Source organism: Hesperophylax consimilis, chromosome 27 (assembly GCF_061612785.1).
Source record: "Hesperophylax consimilis isolate HC1 chromosome 27, BYU_Hcon_1.0, whole genome shotgun sequence".
Classification (NCBI taxonomy): domain Eukaryota; kingdom Metazoa; phylum Arthropoda; class Insecta; order Trichoptera; family Limnephilidae; genus Hesperophylax; species Hesperophylax consimilis.
Genome location: NC_142862.1, coordinates 27,157,194 through 27,184,296, shown reverse-complemented (window position 1 = coordinate 27,184,296; position 27,103 = coordinate 27,157,194). Strand labels below are relative to the sequence as shown.

At 34.4% G+C, this 27,103-nt stretch overlaps 1 protein-coding gene across 1 annotated transcript; it reads right to left on the bottom strand.

Annotated features, from left to right (window-relative positions):
- Positions 1-13,968: 13,968 nt before the first annotated feature.
- LOC149410869 (uncharacterized) lies at positions 13,969-25,625 on the bottom strand. The gene is made up of 4 exons (XM_089648044.1): positions 25,397-25,625; positions 20,477-20,722; positions 18,458-18,688; positions 13,969-15,023 (listed from the first exon to the last, which is right to left on the bottom strand). The coding sequence occupies exons 1-4, from the start codon at positions 25,436-25,438 to the stop codon at positions 14,826-14,828; spliced, it is 717 nt and encodes a 238-aa protein (XP_089504170.1). The 5' UTR covers positions 25,439-25,625; the 3' UTR covers positions 13,969-14,825.
- Positions 25,626-27,103: the final 1,478 nt, after the last annotated feature.

The following is a 27,103-nucleotide window of genomic DNA, read 5'->3' as shown; positions in this document are numbered from 1 at the left end:
TACTGATAAAAATAATTGTGGCAATAGATTTCATATTCTGTGGGGGTATTTTGAATATGATGTATATTTTAATTAAATTTTTAAAATAATATTTTATCGCTAAAATTGTCTGTGACAGATTTCCTCGATTTACTTTTTTTCTTTCTTAGAAATATATTAACAAAATAAATAAAAACTACTTTTTCGCTAAAATCAACTGTTTCTAGACTCGGTTTGCCAAATAATGTTTATGGCCTATTACCCTTATTCGTAATAATATAAGGCACATAAAGAATATACGCAATTTGGCTTGTGTATTTGTCTTAATAGTAATAAATAAAAACATGAATCAAACAATATGGAGTCAGAGAGATATAGTAAGCGAGTAATATATGAAATTTTTACTTTTGTTTGAGGTTCAAACCTTATTGTGCGGCTAGCTATATTTGCAGCTCAGTGAAATTATGTTTTTCTTGAGGTGCACTGCAGTGTGCAGTATGTTAAACTAGGTTTTAAACACAAATATCAAAATTAATTATAAATCTGTAGCCATCGATATATCAACTCTAGATATGGCGTGTCTTATAAATTCTGTTGAATAATTCGTCCCACCTATGAGTAATTTTATAGCCAATACCCCGTCGATTCCGTCGCTTCGCTTTGAAAGCATAATATCTTCGGAGACAAATTTGGTCCTTGCAGACCAACAAAATATAATAAGCAATGCTTCTTGTGATATTTCGTTTGCCAAATAATGCAGTTTATTTTTGATAAACGTTTTCGTAACCCAATTTTTGGAACCAATAATTTTGGTTTCGGTGTCATTTTTAACATCTACATGCCCTGTCTAAACTTTGTTGGTCGATGTATGTAGCTTATCCTGTTCCAATTTTAGTACCGTTGTGTGTGTTTTATGAAATAAAACCCACATAGGAAAATGATTTAGACATTATTAGTGTCTTCTGTCATTTTTGTTTCCGTACAAGACGAGTGAGAAGGAAGATTTTTATGATTGGCTTAAAAGACGTTAAAAGGACTATCGTCGATGACGTGCTTAAGACGTTACCGGGCGTTGATTTTTCCATACAAACGTAGTCCCCATTTATCTTTCTGGATTTTAACCCTAGAGCAAATATTTTTTTAACATAAAATAGATATCGGTGACTTACGTGTCGGTACGTTTTGTTTTTTTTTTGATAAATTGATTCTTATAGAAGTTATGACCTTCCAAAAATCAATAAAATAGCCTGATTTAAACGCAGTCAAAAGACGTTCAGTCTACAAACTAGACAATATATTTTGAAAAAAAGCAAAACGGTCCGACATGGAATAGTTTCTTTTTATGTATTTGGTAAAAAAAAATGAAAATCGGTTAACTTTTAGAGGAGAAAAATGGGGAATACAAAACCTCGATTTTGAAGATTTCATTTAGGTATTAGTAGAGCGAGCTGCATATATGTCCCTTTCGCTCAGTATTCGGGAGGTAATGGTCGGGGGGACAGGGTTTAGATAAATACGTATGGATCGTAGTATATCGAATTGTGTCGGTGCACTAGTCTTTTCCCGAGTTATTGATATATTTTATTAGTTTTTTTTTGGTTTAGTGAATTATTTCGGGTATACCATACTTGCCGATCTTACTAAAATTGGACCAAATTCAATTTGTATACGTCAATTACTATAATAATTTTCAATTTGGGAGGTGGTTATGGGTACCGCCGCCCCGGGAACCATTTATTGGATAACTTCTGTCATAGGTCACCCCAAGTGGTTCGCTACGTTTGGTGACTTGAGCAGGGGTGCCCGGGTTCATGGGGGTGAGGATTGTCCGGGTCTTGGCGATATATGCATCGGTCCGCCAGTTGCGTGGCAGGCTGGATCGGGAGACCAGTCTAAACGCACGCTCAAGTCGCGACGCGACTGAAGATGAGTTAGCAGCAAGAAGCCACCTGACTATTGTATGTATACGCGCTCAAGTTGAGACGCGACTTATTTGGACGAGTATTATAACAAAACCCTGTAGCAACCCGATACAGAATTTGGTCGTAACACGGACATGTACCTAGCATGAAAGTCAAAAAATCCTCAACTTACAATGAATAAAGAATTTTTTTTTAAATATATATTTTTAAAAAGATGCCATTTGCGTGGTGATCTGTTATAACAAAACACAGTAAGAAAAGTTGCGCCGTCTAGTCATGACATTTTCGAGTTACATGGATATTTAAATACTAGTTCATTTTTACTCATGATCCGATTTTCAGAACCCCGACATGTCTGGAGGTAGAGTGGAAAAAATGGAGGTTTCCTCCACACCATTCGATTTGCAGTGTGGTGATTGGCAAGGGTATTATGGCTTTCATGTCATTTTCAAAATTTCAACGAATGGCATTGGCGTTGGCTCTATTAACAAAACACAATAATAAGATTCGTAAAACAAAATAGTGTACAAAAAATTGCAATATTATATCGAAAATTGGTCACTTGCGATGTTTATGTGGTAAAAATTGGTCATTTTTGCCAAATAAACATCGCAAGGGAATTAAAAACTGTTGATTTCAGGAATTTTACTAAAATAAAAAATAAAAAAGTGGGTGTGTCAAGCCTACGCAAGACAGAAGTGAAACTTCTTTTGTTAAACCGTATGAACCACAATCAATTACGTATTTCACTCGTATTACACTCACGACGCAGTATACTAACCAAGCAGCTGATGCTTGGCGTGGCGCAGTTCGCTGGTGTCTGAGAGAGAGGAAAGAAGAGAAGAGAGAGAACGTTCGTGAGCGGCTCCCCCACCTCAACAAGCGCATATGGTGAGAGAGGGACAGTGAACGGTGAGCGGTGGTGGGGGTACCCGCATTTTCGTGTCGATCCTGACTCGGTTTTACTCCGTCCCCGAATTACGCGCCTAAAGAAGTTTCACTTCAATATAATATATTTTTAAAAATAATGTACAATGTACAGAAATAGAATCCCACACAAGATCGCGTAGTGCGCTCTAGCGAACGGATATTTTATCAGAGGGAGATAGTTTTAATTTTTTTTTCTGTAAATTATTACATATTATCAAAATAAATAAATTAATTAAATAAATGTAATACAATTATCATAATATACGGATTAGATAATAATTTTAATCCAACACAATAACGCAAAGCGCGCTCTAGCGGAGTAATGTTTTATCACAGTGAGATAAGTGTTTTTATTATTTTGCAATATTATTTTCTTTTAAAAAATGTTCTGACCTACTAAAAAATAAGATATTGAATGAAAAAGGCGTTAAAAACAAAAAAATAATGTGCGATGGCCGAGAATCGAACTCGGATCAACTGCTTGGAAGGCAACTATGCTGACCATTACACCACCAACGCCAGTTGTCGGGATGAGCTAAGAAGCATTTATATGTTACTTCAAAACTTTGAAAATTATTACATATTATCAAAATAAATAAATTAATTAAATAAATGTAATACAATTATCATAATATACGGATTAGATAATAATTTTAATCCAACACAATAACGCAAAGCGCGCTCTAGCGGAGTAATGTTTTATCACAGTGAGATAAGTGTTTTTATTATTTTGCAATATTATTTTCTTTTAAAAAATGTTCTGACCTACTAAAAAATAAGATATTGAATGAAAAAGGCGTTAAAAACAAAAAAATAATGTGCGATGGCCGAGAATCGAACTCGGATCAACTGCTTGGAAGGCAACTATGCTGACCATTACACCACCAACGCCAGTTGTCGGGATGAGCTAAGAAGCATTTATATGTTACTTCAAAACTTTGACTAGATCAAATGAACTTTAATCGGTGGTGGGGGTACCCGCATTTTCGTTTCGATCGTGACTCGGTTTTACTCCGTCCCCGAAAATTCATTACGCGCCTAAAGAAGTTTCACTTCAATATTTTATTTCAATACTTTTCCCTGTCTCAAACAACTTGAATGGTGTAGTTAAGTTTTGATAAACAAAAAAAAACTATCTGTCCAAACAAGTATTTTATATTATTTTTAATTGATTTATTTAGCAAAACGACACAAATTACTTTAATAAAATTTACTTGCGCACGCCGCGACCTGTGGATTCGTAGCAAAGAGCCTTACCCTTCAACCACGGAGGCAGTTCAAATGTACGCACCTAGATATTTTAGTAGGTGTACCTATATGGGTAGTAAGATTTTTTTAATTTTTAAAAGAAAGACAAACATTCCCTGGTTACGAATAACCTAACATTTGAAAAACTCCTACTACCACCACACTTAGCGGAAGGTATTGCTTGTGTTGTGATGGAGAACTTAGCCAGCCGAGGAATCGAACATGGGACGCCCGGGTGGGACCCAAACGCGATGCCCACTCAGCCACTGACCGGTCAAGTAAGTAAGAGCAATACAATTAATTATAAGTACATTATTTTGATGTATCTCAGAAGGTTTAGCCAGCGTTAGCAATTTAAGCGCCCGAAAATATATTTAAATCACTTGATTACACAATGACTTTCCTCTACTTTTTATAAATATAATACATATTTATAAATTACGTGTGTAAACCTTTCGGAAGAAAATCTTTAAATAATAGTGAAAATCCTATCAAAATCTATTTCGTAGTTTAGAAGAAAACAAAAACTAAGCACACAAACAGACAGACGCTGATACTTTGTTCGATACTATTTAGAGATTTTAGTAAGACCCAGTAAGTGCCCAGTAAACAAAAACATTATATACCGAGACAAAAGGAGAAATAAGTCGGAAAGATAACCACAAACACCAGATATACCTACATGACGAAGGACGGAAGACTGGAGATGCGGGGCGAGAGGGCAAGCGTAACATGCACGCACATACTCTTAGTTGGGTGGGTACCTACACATCGATAGCGCGCTCGCTGAGCAGAGTGAAATAGCACGTGATTTTTAAAATACCTATTGTTCAAATTTCTCAGCACCCGGGTTTCCTCTTAAGATATCTGTCTGGGACTAGTTTACTCGTTACAGCACCATTTCTGAATGAAGAATGAAATAACGCAATCATGCATGCATGAAATAATGCTTTGGTATATTTTATATTCATTTATTTACTCATTCATGTTCTCCATAAAACGGTTATGCACCAATATATTACGGAGAATATTACAAATTTGAGGTAAATATAAGTCTAAAAGATCATGGGGGCAGTTTTACTATTTTGTAACACTTCAAAATAGTTCATGTGACGATAAAAATGCAGAATCGTTAAGAATTTCAGTTGCTCTGTTGATTGAGGCGTTCTGAAGTAATTTCGAAAAGTAAATTCTTTCGCCTATGAATATAAAAAAGTACATGGGATCTCCCACGAGTAAACTTACTTGTCACATATAAGTTAACCTCTTTCAATATATGTGGATTATGTATAGTTCCAGAGTATGCAGTTGAAAAAAGGTTTGCCTAAAAACATTTTTCGGCGTGCTTCTAATTCATGTTAAGAACAAGTAGAGAAGCAGTAGACTTAAAATTAGTTTGAAATAAAATTTGAAAATTAAAATTAAAAATAGTGGACAGGATAGACCTCTCTGAGAATTCTCGCATAGATTTTTCTCTGCAGGTAGAGTGAAAATGAATTACAGTCATCTATGCATTAAGCAGCTGAATTCATCCGAATTATATTGTTTGACAAGAAAGGGCACCACTAGTCCTGATTGTCATCTTCTGAGTTTAAATATTTTTGTCACAAGTTAGTGACAGTACTTTTAGAATTACAATATGTTAATTCAATATTATTCTAAATTGTGAATATACTCTCTTGAGAGCATGTCGTGGCAGATCATAATTTCATAGTGCTATTGTGCTGATTGCCGTCCGCTGCCGAATTTGGAGATTAAGGAATCGCTGCCAAACTCAATGCGAGTGATATATTCGGTGAGTCATCTGTTTTTATGTATTTGGTGGCTGGATTATAATTTGTTACGCGGCCTGCAGAGTGAATTTTTGTAATCAACCCATTTTTTCATAGGAAATTAATTATTCCCTGATGGTCTGTGTGGCTTACAAGCCAGATCATCACCAACAAGAATGGATAAATAATGGATAGTATTATATTCTATCATACATATATGTAACGCATAACCCTCTTGTGTAATTTTTCTCTTTCTAGGATATCGTTTTGTTCAGAAGGGTCCCGGAAGTATTGTAGCTATTTTCTAGTAAACTGAGAACAAGGGCTTCATAATATGTTCTTCGTATTGCGATTCGGTTAGTACTCTATCTGATCTCGCATTACGAATAACGAATGAAAGTATTACATTTTCATTACTACACCATCTTTAAATATTTTTTATGTCGTTCGTAAACTTATTAATGTTCGACGCTTTACTGCGTTTACACAAATGAACGATTGAACATTGTTCATATGTCATATTTAGTGATTTTTGCTCCACAACATGGATAGAAACGTTTGGACTTTTATTAGAGAAGATAGATGGATAAATTGAAGTATCCGTTCAGAGCAGTGGAGCGTGACACCCCACCTTACTGCAAATGTTGGGGGTGGGAGACAGGACAAAGTACCCATCACTTAAATCTGACAACAGATAAAATAATAAATTGTTTTCAGTGACAAAAATATTTTGCTCTTAGTGATTTAAAAATATTAATATGTATGATTTTTTAATGTTTTGATAGATTACCCCTGTGGGTTTGAACCCATAGATCGCACATGCAAGTAATTTCACATTCCTAATTCTTATAAAGTAACTAGCGCAGACCCGTAAAAAATCACGGGATATGTTGAAAAAATCATCTTGTAAAACAAAAAAGGTTTTTTACTATAATACATCTATTTTCAAAGATCTTCTAAAATCATTTTCACTGAGGATTGAACCTTCATCCCCAGGAACTGGAGACGAAAACTCTACCAAACCTCGCCAAATCCCGTTTGGGTAGGAGCGACATTTATTTCGCATATTAACTGCCGTAACGTCAACAAACTTCAGAAAAGTTCGTGATTGCCACCTCGTTACTCGTTGTAAATGAATTCATTGTCATTGACAACGAGCCTATCTGCCGAGTTTCAGCTCGATCGTATGTCGGAAATTGGATTAATTTTCGATTAATTTCCACCGAAAACAAAAGTGAATTTCAATTAGATATATTTTAAAAGACATTTAAATATTATGTTGTAGGTAGGTACCGATTTTATCGCTTTACAAGCAACTTCAATTTTGAAAATGACACTTACATTTAAATCAATTCAATTTGACTTCATTGAACCAGATTTCACGCAGAAATAACTAACGTAAATCACAGACAACTCGATGTGTTTGTACCCCCCATTCCATAGTGGAATACACGTTCAGTATCGTCCTGGTAGGAGATTACCATTCGGATTCGAGACGTTGCTTGAAATGCCTTTAGTTATGTTTTGGGACCAGATCTGTCTTGTCAGATACATGTCTATCTACCTAAAATTGAATTAAATGGGAATGCCTAGTGCCTACTCCCACTGACTTTGGTAATGCAATTTTAATTGAAATACCATTATGGGTTCCGCTTGGATCATAAAAGCAGACAGCAATTACTTCTTGTTGTAAGAGCCTTGTTAAAAGTTGGAATAAATATAAGTCCCTTGTTCAAGAGTTGGAATAAATGTAAGTGCCTCTTTCAAGAGTTGTAATAAATGCAAGTGCCTTGTTCAAGAGTTGGAATAAATGTAAGAGCCTTGTTAAGGCGTATTAACCAGCGACCGAGAATTCGAATTTCGTCAAAAGACAGTCTCACGATCGGAAGTTTTTTAGAACGAGACAGAAATACCATATTCATTCCACTGCCAGCCGTATACTCCGCGCGGCGGTCGAAACCTACAGCATGGTTCCGATGAAATAACAATTATTGTGTTTGAATTTTCGGTTGTAGCTTTCTTCCTAATAAGTAGTTACATACATATTTGTAAATTATACGTCGGAGTGCGTAAACATAAATAAATACAAATGTAGTGCGTTGACATAGTAGGTACAAAATAGGTAGGTATTTGAATAAACTTTTTTTTTTAATTTTTCAAATATTTTTATTCACTTGTTTTTTTTTAAATTTTATTTTACATAGGTTTTACAAAAGTGATTAACATTAAGTTTGATTGTAAAAAATCTCTCGTCTTACATATTTATCCGTTTGTAAGATAGGTATTACCAGTAAGTTTTATTTCTAATACTTAAAGTAATTATATCAAAATAACCTTGTTTTTTTTCTTCTAAAACAAGAAGCTCAATTCACAATATGACATTATTAAACTGACAAAAAGTAACACTAAAAATACTAAATATGTTGAATTATACCAATGTAATGGGGAATTGGACAATAGAATAGAAATTATTAACAAAAACATGATTTGAATCGCACATCACGATTCAAAACCGTTATTTTGACGGGAATCATATACGCATAGACTAGAATGCGGCATTGCCTGCTCTTTTGTAGCCAGTTAAATATATTTATATGAGGAAGATTTCGAAACAGAAATTGTACAGCTTAATGTGTAACTAAGAAAATTTTATTACAAATAAGTTTACATGGAAATGGAATTAATCTCCTTCGAAGTACTGTGCTTGACTAGAGATATACTTATCCCAACGTTGAATCCATGACTGGAAACATTTTACCACGAGTTACCCGACACCGTGTGTACAAGGTACTGTTACATACGTGTTGCTCGCGCAACGTCGGGTAGTAAATTATGGTTTATGATTATCGCGGTAATTACAGTTGAATCGGTCACCGTAATATACCATGCATTTCCCGACACCATAATAATAATAATAATAATAATTGGATGACTTGTATAGCGCCGTTTTTGTGCAAAATCACCTCAAGGGCGCTGAAATCACCTCAAGGGCGCTGGTATACAAGGGTATGGTTTTGTGCGTGTAACTCGCGTAATGCCGGGAATTATTGATATTTTATAATTACCGCGATATTCACGGTTTCAGTCACCGTAATTTCACGACGAGTTTCCCGACACCGTGTACACGTGGTAATGTTGCATGCGCGTAAATCGCGCAACACCGGGTAATAAATGCTTGTTTATAATTACCGCGGTAATTAGAGTTGAATCGGTCACAGTAATATACTACGCGTTTCCCGACACCATGTATACAAGGGTATGGTTTTGTGCGTGTAACTCGCGTAACGCCGGGAATAATTGCTAGTTTATAAATACCCCGATATTGACGGTTTCGGTCACCATAATATCCATGATTCACAATATATTGTAGGTATTACCTATTTACATAATAAAATAATAATAATATTAATGTAAATTACACATACCGACGGAATTTTAGAGACAATATTTGCTTCAGAATCACAACCATTCGTCGGTAGGTGATTATTTTCCCTGAAAATTAAACAACACAAAATTATCGCTAAATGTTATAAAAAATATATGCGTATTCTGACTGATTCGTTTGAACGACCCTGTAGCATATAGAGTACGTACAATGTACAAGGATAATTAAATATGACTAACCCTTTTATTTCTGCAAATATTTCTCCCATGTACGTTTTTGATGACGAAATTTTTGTTTTCTTATAAAAATTTTGTCCGATAGTATTTTTCTCCTCATTTTTAAACGAGGAATTTCGTTAAAATGTTATCAAGTAGACTGGCGTGGAATAGACGTCTGCTCGCCGCGCTGTCGCAGCGGGGAATGATAAAATTTCGGCTTGCGCCGAGGTAATCAGAAACAACGAACAAACAATAAACGCGAATCGAAATTAATTACTATTATATACTTTAAGAATATATTTCTTGGTCATAAATTATTTTTAATGTTTCAATAATATCATAGTAAATTATTTTTGTAAAAAGATCTCAACTATACCAATTTGTAAGGTCATAAATAAATAGTCAAATTGAGGGATTTTCGTCACAAAACGCGTCCTCGGATTTATTTATTAGTAATTTTATTTGAAATAAAAACAAAATTCTTATACATATATATGATAGATAATTTATTGATTGTTTATACTGTATTATTATATGATTTGAAATATTTGTTGTATGATACAACTTCGCCTTTGAAAATGCAACAAATCTGCATATCGTCCAACGGTAACACTTTATTATGGTATGAAAATAATATCATTTTCCAAAATTTTACAACTTACTTTACAAGATAAAATAACGATCTTTCGAAATCAATTTGTGTTTTTTTCTAGAAAAGTGTCCATACGTCTAAAAGTGACCTCAAAAATGCCAAATTTCAGGTCAAGTCTACCTATTTCGCCTTAAAGAGTTGGAATAAATGTAAGTGCCTTGTTCAAGAGTTGGAATAAATTTGTGGGTATTTATTGTTCTCCCAACATAAGACTTTAATAACGGGGTTTGCTCGACGCTCACATTTTAATTATTTCTGATGAACGTATTACTTAAATCTCAAATGTTTCTAGAGGGACCCCTAAGTAAGATATTAATTTTTTGGATTAATAAAAATAGAACCTTACTATTAAAATATTTTGTGTAAAATGTTGTGGTTTGAAAATTTTATAAAAATTTACTACTAAAAATTAGATGTAAGCGCCAGATTTTATTTTTCTAGACGATCAATTAGAAACTTCCCGAAGGATCCCTCTACAAACATCTGAGATTTTAGTAATAGTAAGAGAAATAATTCAAATAAACCCAACGCAGATATCGATTTTCTAGGCCTGCCAGGGCAAAGTCGACCGTAGGACCGTCCACTATGCCGGGCCACGCGCCATATATTATTTTTACACGACTTCATCAATTATGTCGTTAAGATTGCCACTTTATTTTAGAGATTTGATAGGGCAAATTCAACCTTGGGTCTGTCCAATACACTAGAGCCACGCGTCGCATATTTTTGTGCACGGCTGCTTCACTCGAGTCGTTAAGATTCACGCTTTATTTTAGGGATTCATTAAGTACAAAACGTCGCATATTATGTGACACAGAAACATAACAAATTCTAAAATCGTAACATAGTCGTGAGATATTGTGTACGTGAAATACCAGGCCAGTTCATTCCAACAGAATCAGATCTAGACAATGTAAATAATATGTCTTAATTGTTCGGAATAGATATTGGCGCATTCTAGAAGGAACAATTAGAACGTTATTCAAGGTTGTCAAAAACAAACGGTGTCCGGGGGGACACTCTTTTTGTATAATGTATTGTAAGATACAAGATACATATAAAAAAGCTATCATAAATATTTGTATTAATAGCTGACGTGACACAATGTACCCAGCGTTGCTCGGGGCTAAATATGAAAAAATATATATATATTTTTTTTAAATTTATTTTTTTATTGATACATTACTCTACAGTACTTTACATTTCAATTCAGCAACGTTGGCCTCACTGGGTTGTTGACCCGTGCTGAGGCCCCCATTTTAAAATATGCGAATTTATACATTTAAACAAAAAACAACATTAAAATAAAGATAAATTTACATCAAAAATAAAGATTAGAAATCAAAATCCAATTCTCACACCAAAATAAAAACATTAGAAGAGAATGGAAATCGGCATTTACAATGATCTATGTGCTTGTGCGTGCCGCTTGCCTTATACATTTTTTGTGTTGCGTGTATATGTTTTATTCTCTTATGTTATAGAATTTTGGAAATATTGTCTTTTTTGTTCTTTAATCCATATTTTTATTTTGTGTTTGAATTTATTTTTATTTTCCTCAATTTTTGTTTCAAGTGGAAGACTGTTGAATGCTTTAATTGCGTGGTATTTATGGTGTCTTTGTCCAAAGGTAGTGTTTACCGTCGGAGTTTTTATGTTTTTTTTATACGCTTTTCTGACCGGTCTATATGCTTCGGAGAAAAGTTTTGAGGTCGTGAATTCTAGTGTACCTGAAAACTGGGAAAATTTTGAAGTAAGAAACTAAAGATATGAAAAATTTTAAGCATTTTTTTTTACTAAATCATTCCATGTCTTCATCTTGCGTCCCTGCGTCCGTTTTTCTACCGTTCACTGTTGTATACCACATTGTTACAAAAACTACGTTATATTGACTTTTGTCGACTACGTATCTCATTCAAATGCAGTAAGATAATGCGTTAAGTCTTCCTCTGGCGTCCCCTCATGATACTACAGGAAGTCAATGGTAGAAAAAATTGAGGAGTAAATAAAATACTTATGTGGTAAGATGTGGCGTAGGTAATGAACGAATAAAAGGGTATAAGGAAAATCATGACATGGAAGTGAACAATGGAAGAAGTCGAGTAAGCCAAAGGAAGATACGGTATAATTATAATAATAATAATGATTTATTGTCTTTTTTTCTTAGTAACATATAGAGATAATGATATCCTCACTGGGATCTCCCGTGCTGAGGATTTCATTTAAATATTATAATTTAATTTTAAGAAATTAATATTACAACAAAGTAACATATGAATTTAATTATAAACATATATCATGTAGTATAATTTTTTTTTTTAAAATAATTTTAAAATAAGTAAGATAGTGTTTTTTGTATAGTTCAGTTTAGTAGATTCGGTTTTAGTCTGTGTTTGATATCAGTATATTTTCTATTTCAGATCTCCCTATGTTAAGTATCCAGCTTTTTATTTGAGATTTAAATGTTATAATGTTGAGGTTTTTGAGTGAGAGTGGTATTTTATTGTAGAGTTTAATACTATGATATAAGAATCTTTTTTGCCCAAAAGTTGTATTAGTAGTTATTTGTTTAATAAGTTTTTGACCATGAGATCTAGTGTGAGACGTGTTTGACGTTATTTCTTGGGTTTTGTACTTATGGATGTAAATGAGTATAGTTGTTTAACGAATACTTTAAAAATAAGCTTAGCAATAATCATTTATGCATTGTCTCTTCACTGGATTGAAATGATATACGTAGTCGAAATTAAGTCGATATAATATATGTTTTAACAGTAACAATGTGTATTTAATGATTCTACATTAAGTGAATGTTAGAAAAAGTCGGGAACGCCCGAGAAAGACACGAATAAAATAATTATTTAAGGTAAAATGATTATTGATTAGTGATGATCGAAAATATAGATGTAAGGAGAATGTATGACGCCCGAGGAAATTATGGCACGATCAAGTGAAACAAATCCTTATTACAAAACAATACTATTATTTCCATCAAACACTAAAGAACTCACAACCTCAAAACTGTTAGTAAAAAGTCCTGAGTAACGCCGGATACACATCAGTTAGTAATAAATAAATAAAACGTCAATAAAAGAATACTATTTCAGCTTTACGTCGATCGTTAACATTTCTGACTTTTCCCAGTTTCCCCGTCGCCATTTTGCATTGGCGCCATCTTGGTGGAAATGAAAGGGGTGGTAAGCAGGAGGTAGGGGCGTTTCCCACCGAGTCAGGCCCCTCCTCAATTTCCCGGGATTTTCATTTGCCCTGGAAAATGTCCACGGCGCATGGCCGAATGAATTCTGTCCTTGGGACTCTACGATTACATCACTTACTAATCCTTTATATTATGTAGACGATAACTGGTAATTCTTTGAACAGTAGACCTCGTGTCCAAAAAACGTATGTTTCTAATTTTCCCTTATTTAATAATTTAAATTAGCTATGTTCCGTAAAACGCCCAATCTGGCGTAATAAAGGTTTGCTAAATACAAACATTCCTTACAACAAACTGTTCATGTAATTATATGTGAAATAGGTTGACGTTTACCTACTACCTTATTTTCCATGCAACATGTGGCACTCAATAAAATATATTTTATTAACAGCTATTTTGAACGAGAAAATCATAAATATAATAAACACTGTTTGTTAACACGCATTTATAAGATCAATATTATTTATTTATTGCATCTTACATAAATCACGTTTTTTTCTCTTAAAAATTAACCTCACTGGGACTAAGCCCGTATCAAGTTTAACAATATACAACTGAGTGAAACAAACATAGAGTAATCACAAACATAAAGTAATACTACATACAACACATAAAATATTTAAAAAGGAAAAAAAAACTGTATTTGATGAGTTAACATATGGGTAATTGGACAGTATATTGTAACAATATTTTAACCATAACTACTTATCAATTGTGATGTATGGTTGAGTATTTAAGCGATAGATGGCGCTCGTCATAAAGCTTACTCCAGAGTCCGTCAGATGTCGCTAGAGTGTAACAAGTACTTGTGAGATGATATTGACAGGGAACAAGCTTCTCGAACCAGAGAATTACCAACCCTCGGGTAATGAACAGTGTAGCTAAATCCAGACCTATTTATTGTAACGTAAATGAACACAATTATAAGTAGAACCTTTTACTTTTTACAAAGAGTTCTCAATACCAAAATCTGCAAAGTAAGGCAGATTTAACATTATTATTCCATTATTCATTATTTACATTATTCTCAAGAAGAAACAAGTAGATAATAAAGACAGATAGGGTGACATTCAGTTTTTAGTAAATGGAAAATCTTATTATTTAAGAAAGGACAAGGATGAAAAAATATTTAGACAATCTTCTGTAAATACAAACATCTTAATTATCTTTTAAATTTTAAGTAAGGAATTGCTAGACTTAATATGATTTGGAAGAATATTAAACACATTAGTAGTGCCGGATATAAATAGTTTCATTGACCAAAAGAAGTTTTAGTACATACCACCACAAAGTTCAATGTAGAGCCAATTCTAGTCCCACCCGTTTGTTGTGTTCTTTCGGAAAATTTAATATTGTTAAAAAACGACAAAGTATTTGATTGACATATAACTGATTTACACACATAATATTACATTCTTATAAAGTAGGTTAGATGGATAACAGAATTTAATTTATGTTTGTTCAGAAAGACCAACTGTGATTGCTCTTGTTAGTGGTCAGTATTAGTGCCATCCTTCAATCATTGATGCCAATTGACTAACGATCTTTGAGAACAATGTGTTTCCTGCAGGCTTGTTTTCCACCAACGCCTTGGAGTCAGTCTCTTCGGTGACAGACAAACTTCCTTCTGTAGACTTCGACCAGATTAAAGTGGTTGTTTTGGATGCCGTACAGCCTGAAGTAGAAATCTTTACGCATTTCTGGAATATTAACATTAAAAAAATATTATTTTTTTATAATTTGAATAAATAATTAATAAATAATTCTAAACTGTCATACAAATGTATGGCTACAAGCGGCGTACCCCAAGGATCGCATTTAGGGCCAATATTGTTTTTACTTTTTATAAATGCTATCGTCACCGTATTTAACAATAATTTTATATTACTTTTGATCTGTAAACTTATGAAAACTGAAAAAAGACTGTATTCCCGTTTAAATTAACTTAAACAAATGACAAGATTGGTGTAAACTTAACAAACTTTATCTAATCACTAGCTGTACCCCGCCACGTTGCTGTGGTTCAGTCTGTCTATGCAGATAGAGAAACAATAGCGCGTTTTGCTTTTACGTCCAACAGGTGGCACTATTTAAAAAAACGCATGTTTTTACCAGTGGCGTAGCTAGGTAACCAAGGGCCCTGGGGCAAATTAAAAAATGGGGCCCCATGCTATGTAAACTGATTAGTTTTTATCAAATAAAAATATGAAATATACAAACACTTTAAAAATTTTAAGCTACTTAAGCTCTTTTTGTGCACTGCAGACTGCAGGGCAGGTAATAAAAATATTAAACAGTAACAACATAAATTACAATTAATACTTGGTGTAGGTTTGGCTATTAAAACGAAATAGAGAAGATTCAAGGGTTAATTATATAAAGGTCGGGCCTACCAACTGGCTAAATAACAATTATATTTACAATTTTTTTCTAGCTTTAGTTTTCGCAAAAGTATCAATGACTTCATTTAAATCCAGGCTTGATGCGGTTTTGTTTTCAATTGCTATTAGCGATAAATGTCGGAGTCGAGTTTGGCCCATCTTATTTCTTAAATAATTTTTTTTTTTTGGTAAACTAATGTTTAAGACAAGATTTTTTATGCATAGCACAAAGGGTAACAATTATTTTTTATGAGCAATAATTGTTAGCCTGAAACACTCATCCACATTGAAAAATCTCCTGATAAAAGATACATGACGCCAACGGGACTTGACGGGTTCAAGTCCCGTTGGCGAGATTGCGAGATTTTTCAATGTGGATGAGTGTTTCAGGCTAATAATTATTGCTCTTAAATATTTTTTTATTATCTTTAATTTGCTTAATGACCTTTCAGCTGCTGCAAAAGTGACGGGAATTGTAAAGAATAATAACATTGCTGTAAATACTTCCGTTAGGTCGCATTCTAGCACTCCATATTTGCTCATTATTTCCTTACATAATTGGTGAACAGTCCATGCTTGATTTAGTTGAGGTAAAACTAGATGGTAAATATTAATAAATTGAAGTGAAAAACTAGGGCCTATTATATCTGAATATTTTCTTTGGAATTCGTCACACTTTTGTAATAAAGTTGCTTCATCAACATGTAATAAAAATGTTGGTGTTAGAAAATCAAATATATGATAGACTGCACTCATACCAATAAAACGTGTATCTAATTGAGATATTACTGTGTCTAGTACATTATTGAAAATCTCAATTTTTAATATTTTTCTCGGTTTAGAAATCGGTGATCAGCAGCTAATTCATCAAAATGTTTTTTCTTTGAAAATGCCATTTTTTCTTGAAAAGTATCAATACCATATTTTCTTGCAGTTTCACTGGCTTTGCACTTGAATAATTCGAAATCATTTCTATAAATTTGCAACTTTGCTTTGGTCTCTGCTAAAACTTTACTCGCCTCGCCCAAATTGATGTCGCATTTTTGTAAAGTTTTGGATCCATAATTGATGTCGTTCAATACACTGTGCATGAATTCGCAAAGCAACACGAACTCGAAATTTAGCATTTTTGTTTTAATACTCTCTGCTTCACTACGCTCATCTTTATTAGGACTCTTTAGAACTATTTCTGATAATGCTTTGATAATATCAAAATAACGAAGTTTTATAGCAGATATCGTATTGACCCAACTGGACCATCTAGTCGAATTTAGTTTTTTTAGAGTGGTGTCCGATTCGCCACTGAATTTTGACAGTAGATCCCAACGTTTGATGCTGTTTCCTGAATTTAGGGGAATTCCCTAGGCATAACTTTTGAATTTCTCTCAACTGAATTGTCATGATTAAAGTGGGGTTTCAAGTTGCAACCTGTCATATTTATTTTGAAAATGGCAGAAATTTCCAAAAGTTCAGTTCGATCGAGATTTCTGGTAAGGATTCGAGGGCCCCCTGAGCTTGAGGGCCCCGGGGCACTGCCCCGCGTAGCCCCTAGGTAGCTACGCCGCTGGTTTTTACCTGTCACAAGTGTTATCAATATAATACTAGTCATCTATATTCTATATAATAAAGGTATTAAAAAATGCACGCGTATTTGAATGCAACGTGTCAAAATTTCAAAGCAATCGGACGAAGAACTTTCGGATGTTTCTGATTTTAACAAACGAACATTTAAATATTTATTTGAATAGATATATAGATTAGAAAATGCAACATAATAAAATTTTCCAGAATAGATCAACCTTTCAAATTTCTATATAAAATGAATAATAATTCCTTTATCTATGAAAAATAAATAAATGATCTTGAAATTATAGCGACCGGTCAGTAGCTGAGTTGGCATCGCGTCTGGTTTCCACCCAAGCGTCGCGAGTTCAATTCCTCGACTGGGCAAGTCCTCCACCAAGCACAAACAATATTTTCCGCTTACTGTGGTGTTTAAGAAGATTTTAAAATTATGGTCTGGTTATTCGTAACCCGGAAATTTTTGTCTTTCTTTAAACAAAAAAAAAATCATTCCCAATTTAATTTCAATAATCGACTTTGACATTCAGGTCGAATACAATTCTTCTACCTGGTTCCCTCACGTTAAAATCCACTTCTATTCCGCTGAAAAAGTACAATTCAAATTTCTAAGATATGTTAACTATAAACTCTGTATACCCATTGAAATCATAAATTACAATAATTATGATGAAAGAATAAAAATATCACTCTCAGATAGACGACTTGTTTCCGATAGAGTCTGTTTAAAAAAGTTAATTTGTTTTACAGACGGCCCTGATTTACTTAGTCTAATTGCCTTTCATGTACCAAAAAGAACTACTGGATGCAGAATTATATTTAAATCGAGACCGAGTCATTTAATACTCGCTTGTACCTATATTGCATGCAGTTGATAATGCTTTCGCAGAAATAATAGATGTTTCCACATAATGTGCATAGTAACAAGAAGGCTATAATAGGATACCTTTTCAATATAATATACTAAATGGTCATGAATTTTTTAACTATTTCAGTGATTGGTTATATTTGTTTGAGCTAACTTTTTACTCCAAGATTACACCTGCATAATCTAAACTGAAATTATTACATAAAGTAGGAAGTATATTAAAAGGGTCTGTTTATTGAAGACGTGTCAATTATTATTCGGTATTTCAAAAACCGCTAGTACAGAATCTTATGTAAAAACTTACCTCGGCTTCAAGATCGAATTCGTAACCAGTGTTACATTCCACCATCGTTGTTATTCCCGCCCAGCAAACGTAGTATCTATTGCATCTGGTTGGATGCAGAATAAGTGTTCTTTCTGTCCCGTTTGGTTCACATTCTGGAGTGAATATGAGAGTGTGATCAGTTGTGGTTATTAGTTTTGAGTTAAGGGTTGTAGTTTTAGTGCAGCCTGAACCAGTGACAAGTACGCATTCCTGAAATATAAACACAAAGAAGATATATTAGTAAATTAGTAAAAAAAATATATTTCATCAATGTAACTTCTAATTTGTAACGTAGATTACTGTTAACTTTTCACATTTCTCCGATAATATTCTTGCCAAATGAATCATTTGTTACTCTGGAAAACTCTCTTCTGACACGGTGTCCGGAAACTCGCATTACAAGCCGGAAAATGGTGAATCTTCATCACATTTGGAGCCGATTTTGTAGTTAATTTTTTTTTATTTGATCTTTGGTTTTCGAGTAAATCAAGCCTGATGTTAGAATTCTTTCGTTAATGGGTTTTCAAATCAGCAGTTTTAAATTGGGTCGAAGCATAGACCTGGCCGAAAAAACTTGCAACACTTGCAGTTGACATATATATGGCACAATTAAATAATGAAAAGCTATTTCATGTTACCTATGTGTGTAACATGTGTTCTTATGTCCAATTTTTTGTATTTTTTTTTTAACTTTATTTATTCTCATTTCTTTACAAATATAATACATAATAACAAATAGTATATAATAACATAATGTATAATAATAAATAGTAAAAACAAGAAATGAAAACCCACTAAGGCACTGCCTGAGTGTGGGTAGTATAAAAAGGATTACTATATTTCCAAGTACTCGTACCTAAAGTATTAAATACATAAATAGAATAAGTGAAAAAGTTTTTACATGTTTTGTATTTAATTTAAGCTTGTGTATTATTGGCCATTTTTTGCCTTCTAGATACTTTATTCAGTTCATTATTTAAAATATATATTAGTTCTTCATGGTTATCTCCAATTTTGTATATTAGTGTATCGTCGGAAGATAGTCGTACTTCGCATTTTGAAAATATTAAAATATTATTTAACAGACGTCCGAGGACTGATACCTGCGGTAATCCTAATTTATTCTCCGTTAATTATTTACTTTTCCGGTTTTTCAAATACTCTTTTATTAATTTGATAGGTACAGCTGAGAAACCAATTTCTTTGAGCATTTCTCTATCTATAGTTTCAAATGCCCTTTGAAAATACAATAACCATCTAATAGTCCCTTTCTTAATCCTACTTATTACGCTTACATAAGCCTTGCGTTCGTTGAGAATCTCCCAATTTTTCACACGATAATACATGGTTATAACACACATCCACTCCAGGGATCTTATTATCACAGCATTCAGTATAATTTATTAAAATAATAATAATTATATTGTTGGACTAAAAAACTATAAGGATATTCCGCTTGGTGAATTTGTGAAAATGAAATGGCTTTTCCTATTATTCAGCAAATCTAATACCATTTAAAGATTCTCAATAAATATTATGTACACTTAATTTTTTTGTGAAAAAGCTCCTCATTTTCGTACCTGAACGGTTTCAAAGTGCGGTCAAAAAATTGGTGCGAAAAATTAGTATGATGGATTTATTGAAATCATGTTAAAAACGTGATGGAAATCCATGTCCTGAAAATTAATAGTCCTTTCCGAATATATCGGAACACGTGGTCATGCAGGTGTTCTTTTCCTGATAAATATAATGACGAAGTGCGACAATATTAGTATTTTTATGAACACGTGTTCCGCCGTCGTCATAAGACATTCGCGTTTTACTGATACTTAGTTATGAAATCTGTGAAATCTTCAACTCATTCGTTAAATGCAGTTTTTTACAGGGATGTTAATAGTTTGACCATATTGTTAATAAAATAACAATATTTTATGCCAGTAAGTTTTCTCCGAGGGTGGTACAGAAATTTATTACATTGTGTAAATATTGAAAACTCACCTTAGCTCCCATATCGAATTCGTATCCAGGGTTGCAAACACCGATGTATGCTAATTCTCCATCATAGCAAATGAAGTAGATGGTGCAACTGGTTGGATGAGGAAAATATGATATCCCGTTAAGTGCACAACTAGATGGGTCTGTGGTAGTGGTTTCAGGTGGGGTTACAGTTGTGGATTCCGTCGTGATCTCAGTTGTGGAAGTTTTGGATGCCGTGCAGCCTGAATCAGAGATAGGTACGCATCCCTGGAATATTCAAATTTAAGAAAAGTCATTATTAAGTTTTTTTTTATCAATACTTGTAATAATTAATTTGCATATTATTAGTTTAACTTCAAAATATATTAAAAAGGTACATTAAATTGCTTGAAGTGATATGTATATATAATAAACCATCGTAAAAAATCGTGGCCATAAGCGGTGTACCTCAAGGGTCACATTTAGGCCCAATATTGTTTTTATTTTTATTTTTATTTTTGTTTATTGCAGAAACAAACAGTACATAATTACATAGATGACAATAGTTACAAAATTATAAAAGTTAGTACAATAATTGGTACCAATGACATGTTGCTGACATATATGCATATGAGGTATATTATACATTTTACGGTTAAGTTACATTTTTAAGTTAAGTTAAATTAGTGTGCTGGGGAAGGAGAGAGGTGTGTGTGAGTGTTTGTGTGTGTGTACGTGTGCATGTGTGTCTGTGTGTGGTTGTATGTGTTATGTGGGCGAATTCAGTGTGCTAAAAAAGTTTTTCTTATATAGAGGGAGAGAATCAAAAAATATATCGGTGTTTGTGCTTGTTTGAATTGAGTTGAATGTTTGAAGGATACGAGAAATAGGTGAATTGGCTGCAGCGTTTGTATTATTACTAGTTGTGTAAAAAAGGTTGGTGTGTCGAGTTCTTTTAAATGGGGTGTTAAAATTTATTTGGGATAGAAGTTCTGAGCAGTCTATTTCGTTGTGTATTATTTTATGGAGAAATGTCATGTCAGCTACCGTTCGCCTGGATTTCAGGGATTGGAGAGTGCAGATATAATTATTGTTGTATTTATAACCTAGGTACTTAATGAATTTATTTTGTATGCGCTCTATATTATTGACATAGTAAGTGTATTTGGGATTCCAGACAGGCGATGCATATTCCAGTGTACTTCTGACTAGTGAGGAATAAAGCATTACTAGCGTACGAGGATTTTTAAATAATTTACTCAGACGCAGTACGAAACCTAACATTTTGTAAGATCTGGTAGTGATTGAAGAAATGTGCGTATTAAATATAAGTTTACTGTCTACGTAGACTCCAAGGTCTTTACATTCGCTTTTTGAGATCACGGGTTCATCTCGGAGTGAATAGGGAAAGTTAATTATATGCTTGTTTCTGGTGAAGGACATGGTGTGGCATTTCGAAACATTGAGGTCCAAATAATTAACAGTGCAATAGTTGCAGAGCCTGTCTAAGTCACTTTGTAGCTCTCTACAGTCCGATAGAGAGATGACCGTTTTATAAATTTTCATATCATCTGCAAACATTAAAAATTTTGAGTGTTGGAAACATGAGCCTATGTCGTTTAAGTATATGTTAAAGAAAAGCGGACCAAGGTGAGAACCCTGAGGAACGCCCGAGGTTGCGTTGATTATTTTGGATAAGACACCATTTATTGAGATAATTTGACTACGATTACTAATGTATGACTTAATCCATCTAAATAAGTCACCGTGTATTCCAAGACGAGTAAGTTTATTTAAAACAATTGAGTGAATAACGCGGTCGAAGGCCTTTGAAAAATCGGTGTACATAGCATCGACCTGTACCCTTTCGTCCATATTGCTGTGCAAATAGTTGACAAATAGGACCAGGTTAGATGTAGTAGACCGGTTTTTCATGAATCCGTGTTGGTTGGGTGTAATTGCTGTAGCGATAGTCGGGTAAAGTTGGTCGTAAACGATTTTTTCAAGAATTTTACTTAAGATAGGAAGTTGAGAGATAGGTCTATAGTTTGTAACGTCATGTTTATCGCCTTTTTTATAAATGGGAGTTATTACGGCAGATTTCCACTTATGAGGAAACGTTCCATCACTTAATGATTTTTTGAAAATTGCGCTGACCGGAATAGTGATATATTTACTACAATTACGTATGAAGATACCAGGCAAACTATCTAAACCAGGTCCTTTGTTAATGTCAATGGATGAAAGATATTTGTAGGTGATGTCTTCATTGATTTTAATTGAGTTTATGGCTATATTATTTAACGGATCAGGTTCCTTGACATCAGGTGCTAGATTTGGGGTATGATCAGTGAAGACGGTAGAGAAATAGTCAGCAAACAGGTCAGTGATCTCCTTACTGTTGTGTGCGATTTTCGAGCCGTATGTTAGGTGTTCCGGCATGTAGGGAGATTTTCTTTGCGTTTTGACAAAGCTCCATATTTTTTTTGTATTATTTTGTATAGAATGTTCTAAATGTGAAATATAATTGTGGTATGTGAGAGTAGCAATTTTCTTTTGTCTTTTTCGGAGCAGTGAAAAGGTTTGGTAATCTAGTGGGTTCTTGTGGCGTTTCCAGGCTCGAAAGAATTTCAGCTTTTCTTTTGTAATGTTAATAAGAGCCGATGAGTACCACGTTGGGAAATTGGTTGGTTTCACAACTTTCTTTGGAACAAAGTCATCTATTAAGGCGTCGATGATTAGGTAAAAGCTGTTAACCGCCGTGTTAACGTCCTGTGCGTTTAAAACAGAAGACCAGTCAGTTTTTGCCAGAGCGTCATTGACTAGGTCATAGTTGACTTTATTGAATAACTTGATCGTCTGGGGTGAGGAAGTGGTTATGGGGGCGTAAATATTGAGTTCAACTATTAAGGATGTATGATGTGCGTCCTCCGGAACCAGAGGAGAGTCGGCAGGAGTGACGCAGACTGTGGTGTTACAGAGCACTAGGTCGAGTGTTCTACCGTACCTGTTTGGAATGTGGTTGTATTGTTTTAAATCCGAATAAGATAGACAGTTAAGGAGGGTGGTGGAGCAGATGTCAGTACCACGGGGATGATATGTGGTGTTCCAGATGATGTTAGGCATGTTGTAATCGCCAATTAATAAGAAGATATCGTTTGGATAGTTTGTGGTTAAATCGGAAATTCTGGACGTATGACTGTTGAGAAAGGATAAACGCTGAGTATTTGATAGCTTTGGACCGACTCCGGGTAAGTACGAACAACATATGTGAATATTAGATTTACGGCGTTTTGGGTCTTTTAATGCTAGTGAAATCCAGATGTCTTCAGCTTCCGAGCTCCACGAGTCGCGTGAGTGAACAGTAAATTCTTTTTTTATACCTATTGCGACACCACCTCCTTTGGTTTTACCCGTTAGGGGCGTGTCTCTATCTTTTCTGTAAATATTATACCTGGGGTCGAAGAGCTCGTTGTCAGATATGCTGTCTACTAACCATGTTTCAGTAATTAAAATTATATCGAATTCATTTGACAAAACATTATGATAAAACTCTTTCGTTTTAGTGCAAAGGCCACGCGCGTTTTGATAAAAAATTATTAATTTTTCGGACATAAGAGAGCGAAGTAAATTACCAATTTATTGTTGTCTGTCACAAGTCCACTGGGATATGCATTAGGCGAGTGTAACGCTTGATAATATATTGAATGTGCAAGTGTGTAGGTATGATTGTTAAACATTTTAGCGGCTGTTATGGGTAGAATGAGTGTGTTGTTGTGGTGTGTTGTGAGCGTGGGAGTAAATGATGGATAAGTTGAATTTAATGAGTTATAAAAAAAGTGAGTAGACAAGGTAGAAGGTTTTGAAGTTATAACAAGTTTGATAATTGAGCCAGGCCAGATATTAGGATTGCGGGAGAGGTATCGTTCTTCCTTATATATATCTTGGAGTTTCGCACCCATAAAAAATTGAAATTGTTAGCGTTTTTAAACTCTTTCGCGGAACGTAATAGATATTTGTTTTTTCTTGTGAGTTGGTCGTTAATAAATATTTTCCCTCCGGCTAAACCTATGCTACTGCAGTCGAGTCCTTTCTTCTTCTTGATGGCGGCAATCAGTTCGTCCTTCAGTTTCTTGGTAACGAGTTTGGCCACAATGTTTCGGGGGCGGGTATCGCGAGGGGTAGCAAGTCCGGATCCATCGGGTAGAGGATGTAGGCGTATTTTTACCCTGCTGGCGTAAATAATGTCTTCTCTGTTAATCTTTTTTACTTTTAATAAAGGCTACCGTTCATGTGTTTATTTCCAGATGATAAAATACCCGAATACACATTTAGTAAGACTACACATTTAACAAATTGCCATATTACACTAAAATATTGCGAAAAGAAATTACTTTCCTTGGACACTGACAAATCCGCTGGCCCGGATAACATTCTAAACAACTTGCATTACTGTTCAATCGTCTATTGTACCTTGGATATTTTCCAAGCTGCTGTCAAATCAATCTTCATTATACCTATCTTCAAAAACGGGGACGAAACCGATACAACCAATTATCGCCCCATTTGTTTATAATTAGTACTACCCAATAAAATTTATCCCAAATTAGTAAAATTAATTGACCAAAAACAAGACGGTTTTATCAAAGGCAGATCAATCGCAACTAACTTAACAATATCTCAAAACTACATATTAGAATCTTTTGCAAAAAAATAAACAAGTCGACTTCATATATACAGACATGTAGAAGATATTAGACAAATTATCCCATAAGCTACTAATCCAAAAACTATATGCCCTGGGAAGAAGAGATAATATGCTAAAATGGTTAACTAGTTATTTATCAAATCCTAAACTGATTTAAAACAAAATGTTCACTATCGAAAGCTTTCTGTACGACTAGTGGCTTACCGCAAGGTATTTTACAGACAAAGTCAAGCGGTCAAAAAAGTCATACTCACCCCAGCTGCAACATCGAATTCGTAATCAAAGTCACATTCCATCTCGGTTGGTATTCCATTCCAGCATATGTAGAACTTTGAGCATTCGGTTGGATGCGGAAAAAGTGTTACTCCTGTCCCGTTGAGTGGACATTTTACCGGAGGGTCTATAGGTGTGGAATCAGTTGGCCCCTCCGACGTAATCTCAGGTGTGGTTTCAGTTGCGGGTTCAGTTATGACCTCAGTTGTACTTTCTGTTGCGGGTTCAGTTATGACCTCAGTTGTGCTTTCTGTTGCGGGTTCAGTTATGACCTCAGTTGTGCTTTCTGTTGCGGGTTCAGTTATGACCTCAGTTGTGCTTTCAGTTGCGGTTGTACCCTCGGTCGGGGCTATAGTTGTGGTTACCGTTGTGGGATATGTTGGAGGTGATGTTGTTGTGTAGGCAAAGCATCCGTTTGGAGATGGCCAATCGCACGACTGAAATCATAATAATACAATTATTAATACAGTTTAAAGACACTCTCAAAGGGAAAGAAAACTATGGAAAGTACTTGGTTATTCTACTGATTCTTTTATACGTGTCGAGAGAGAACTTTTAGGTCTTCGAGCCAGTCTAGAGCCTGAGGCGTCACTCTGTGGACCACATCAATTCTGCCAGGGACTACATGTTCGTTGTTTTCCCCCGCACCGCATTCACACATTGCCGACTCTTTAACCCTCTTGTAAAACGGATACATTTAAAATAATTCCCTGGTTATGATACATAACCAAACTGCTTCAGTAACAACATTTTGTATTTGTTTAGAGAGAAATTGAAGATTTCGACTGACTCGGTATAATTATTTCCATCCATTAGTGTTCTGGGCAGAGAGGAATACATATGGTAGTTAGTCACAGAATCTTCGCGCTCAAATAAATCCCGACTTCTAATATTACTTAATGGAATCCGAAAGCTTACTCTGGGCTATCAAAGGTGTACTGAATTAGTGTTTTTAAAGGTGTTTGGACTTAATAATTATTTGTGTACATCCACCTGCCGTCCGGTACAAAAGGCTTAATTTAGAATTTTATATAGGAATACTGAGTCAGTGAAAATCCTTCTGTTTGACAATATAATTTTAAAAAGTGTCAATAATTTGCAGGAATCCTTATTTCAAAACTTATAAAACGTAAGAATTTATTTAGTCTTCTTTCAATGGCTTGTACATGAATATTATTACGTGGGATCCAGAAGGGATTCCTTGGGACATTCCCTTGGATATGCAAACAACACAAACGTGCCCAACGCCAGGGAAGTTGGAGCGAGAGCTGTGGAGTATGTTTGTACGAGAAACACGTCATTGGGGAAGTTTGTGCCATTTGGAGGTTAAGGATCAAGATATTCTAACTTTTCAGTGTGTGCTCCTGACTTATGATTAATTTATTTTATAGTCTAAGAATAATTGATTTGAAAAAATAATGCATTGGGTTTACCGGCCGCGTGCATTAAGAATGCGGACATTTAAATGCCAAGTTTGGCTGCGCATACTCACTAACGGATCACTACTGCGGTTTACAAATACATATTTTAAAAGAATTAATATTTTTGGATATTTTTCTAAATATTTATATCGAGTTCCTTTTTGTTTTCATACCAACCCGAGTGAGACTGACGTTACTATTAACCGACAAATCCAAGGTACGTATGACGTCACGCGTACCCCGTCGGACTTCGATCAAAAAATTATT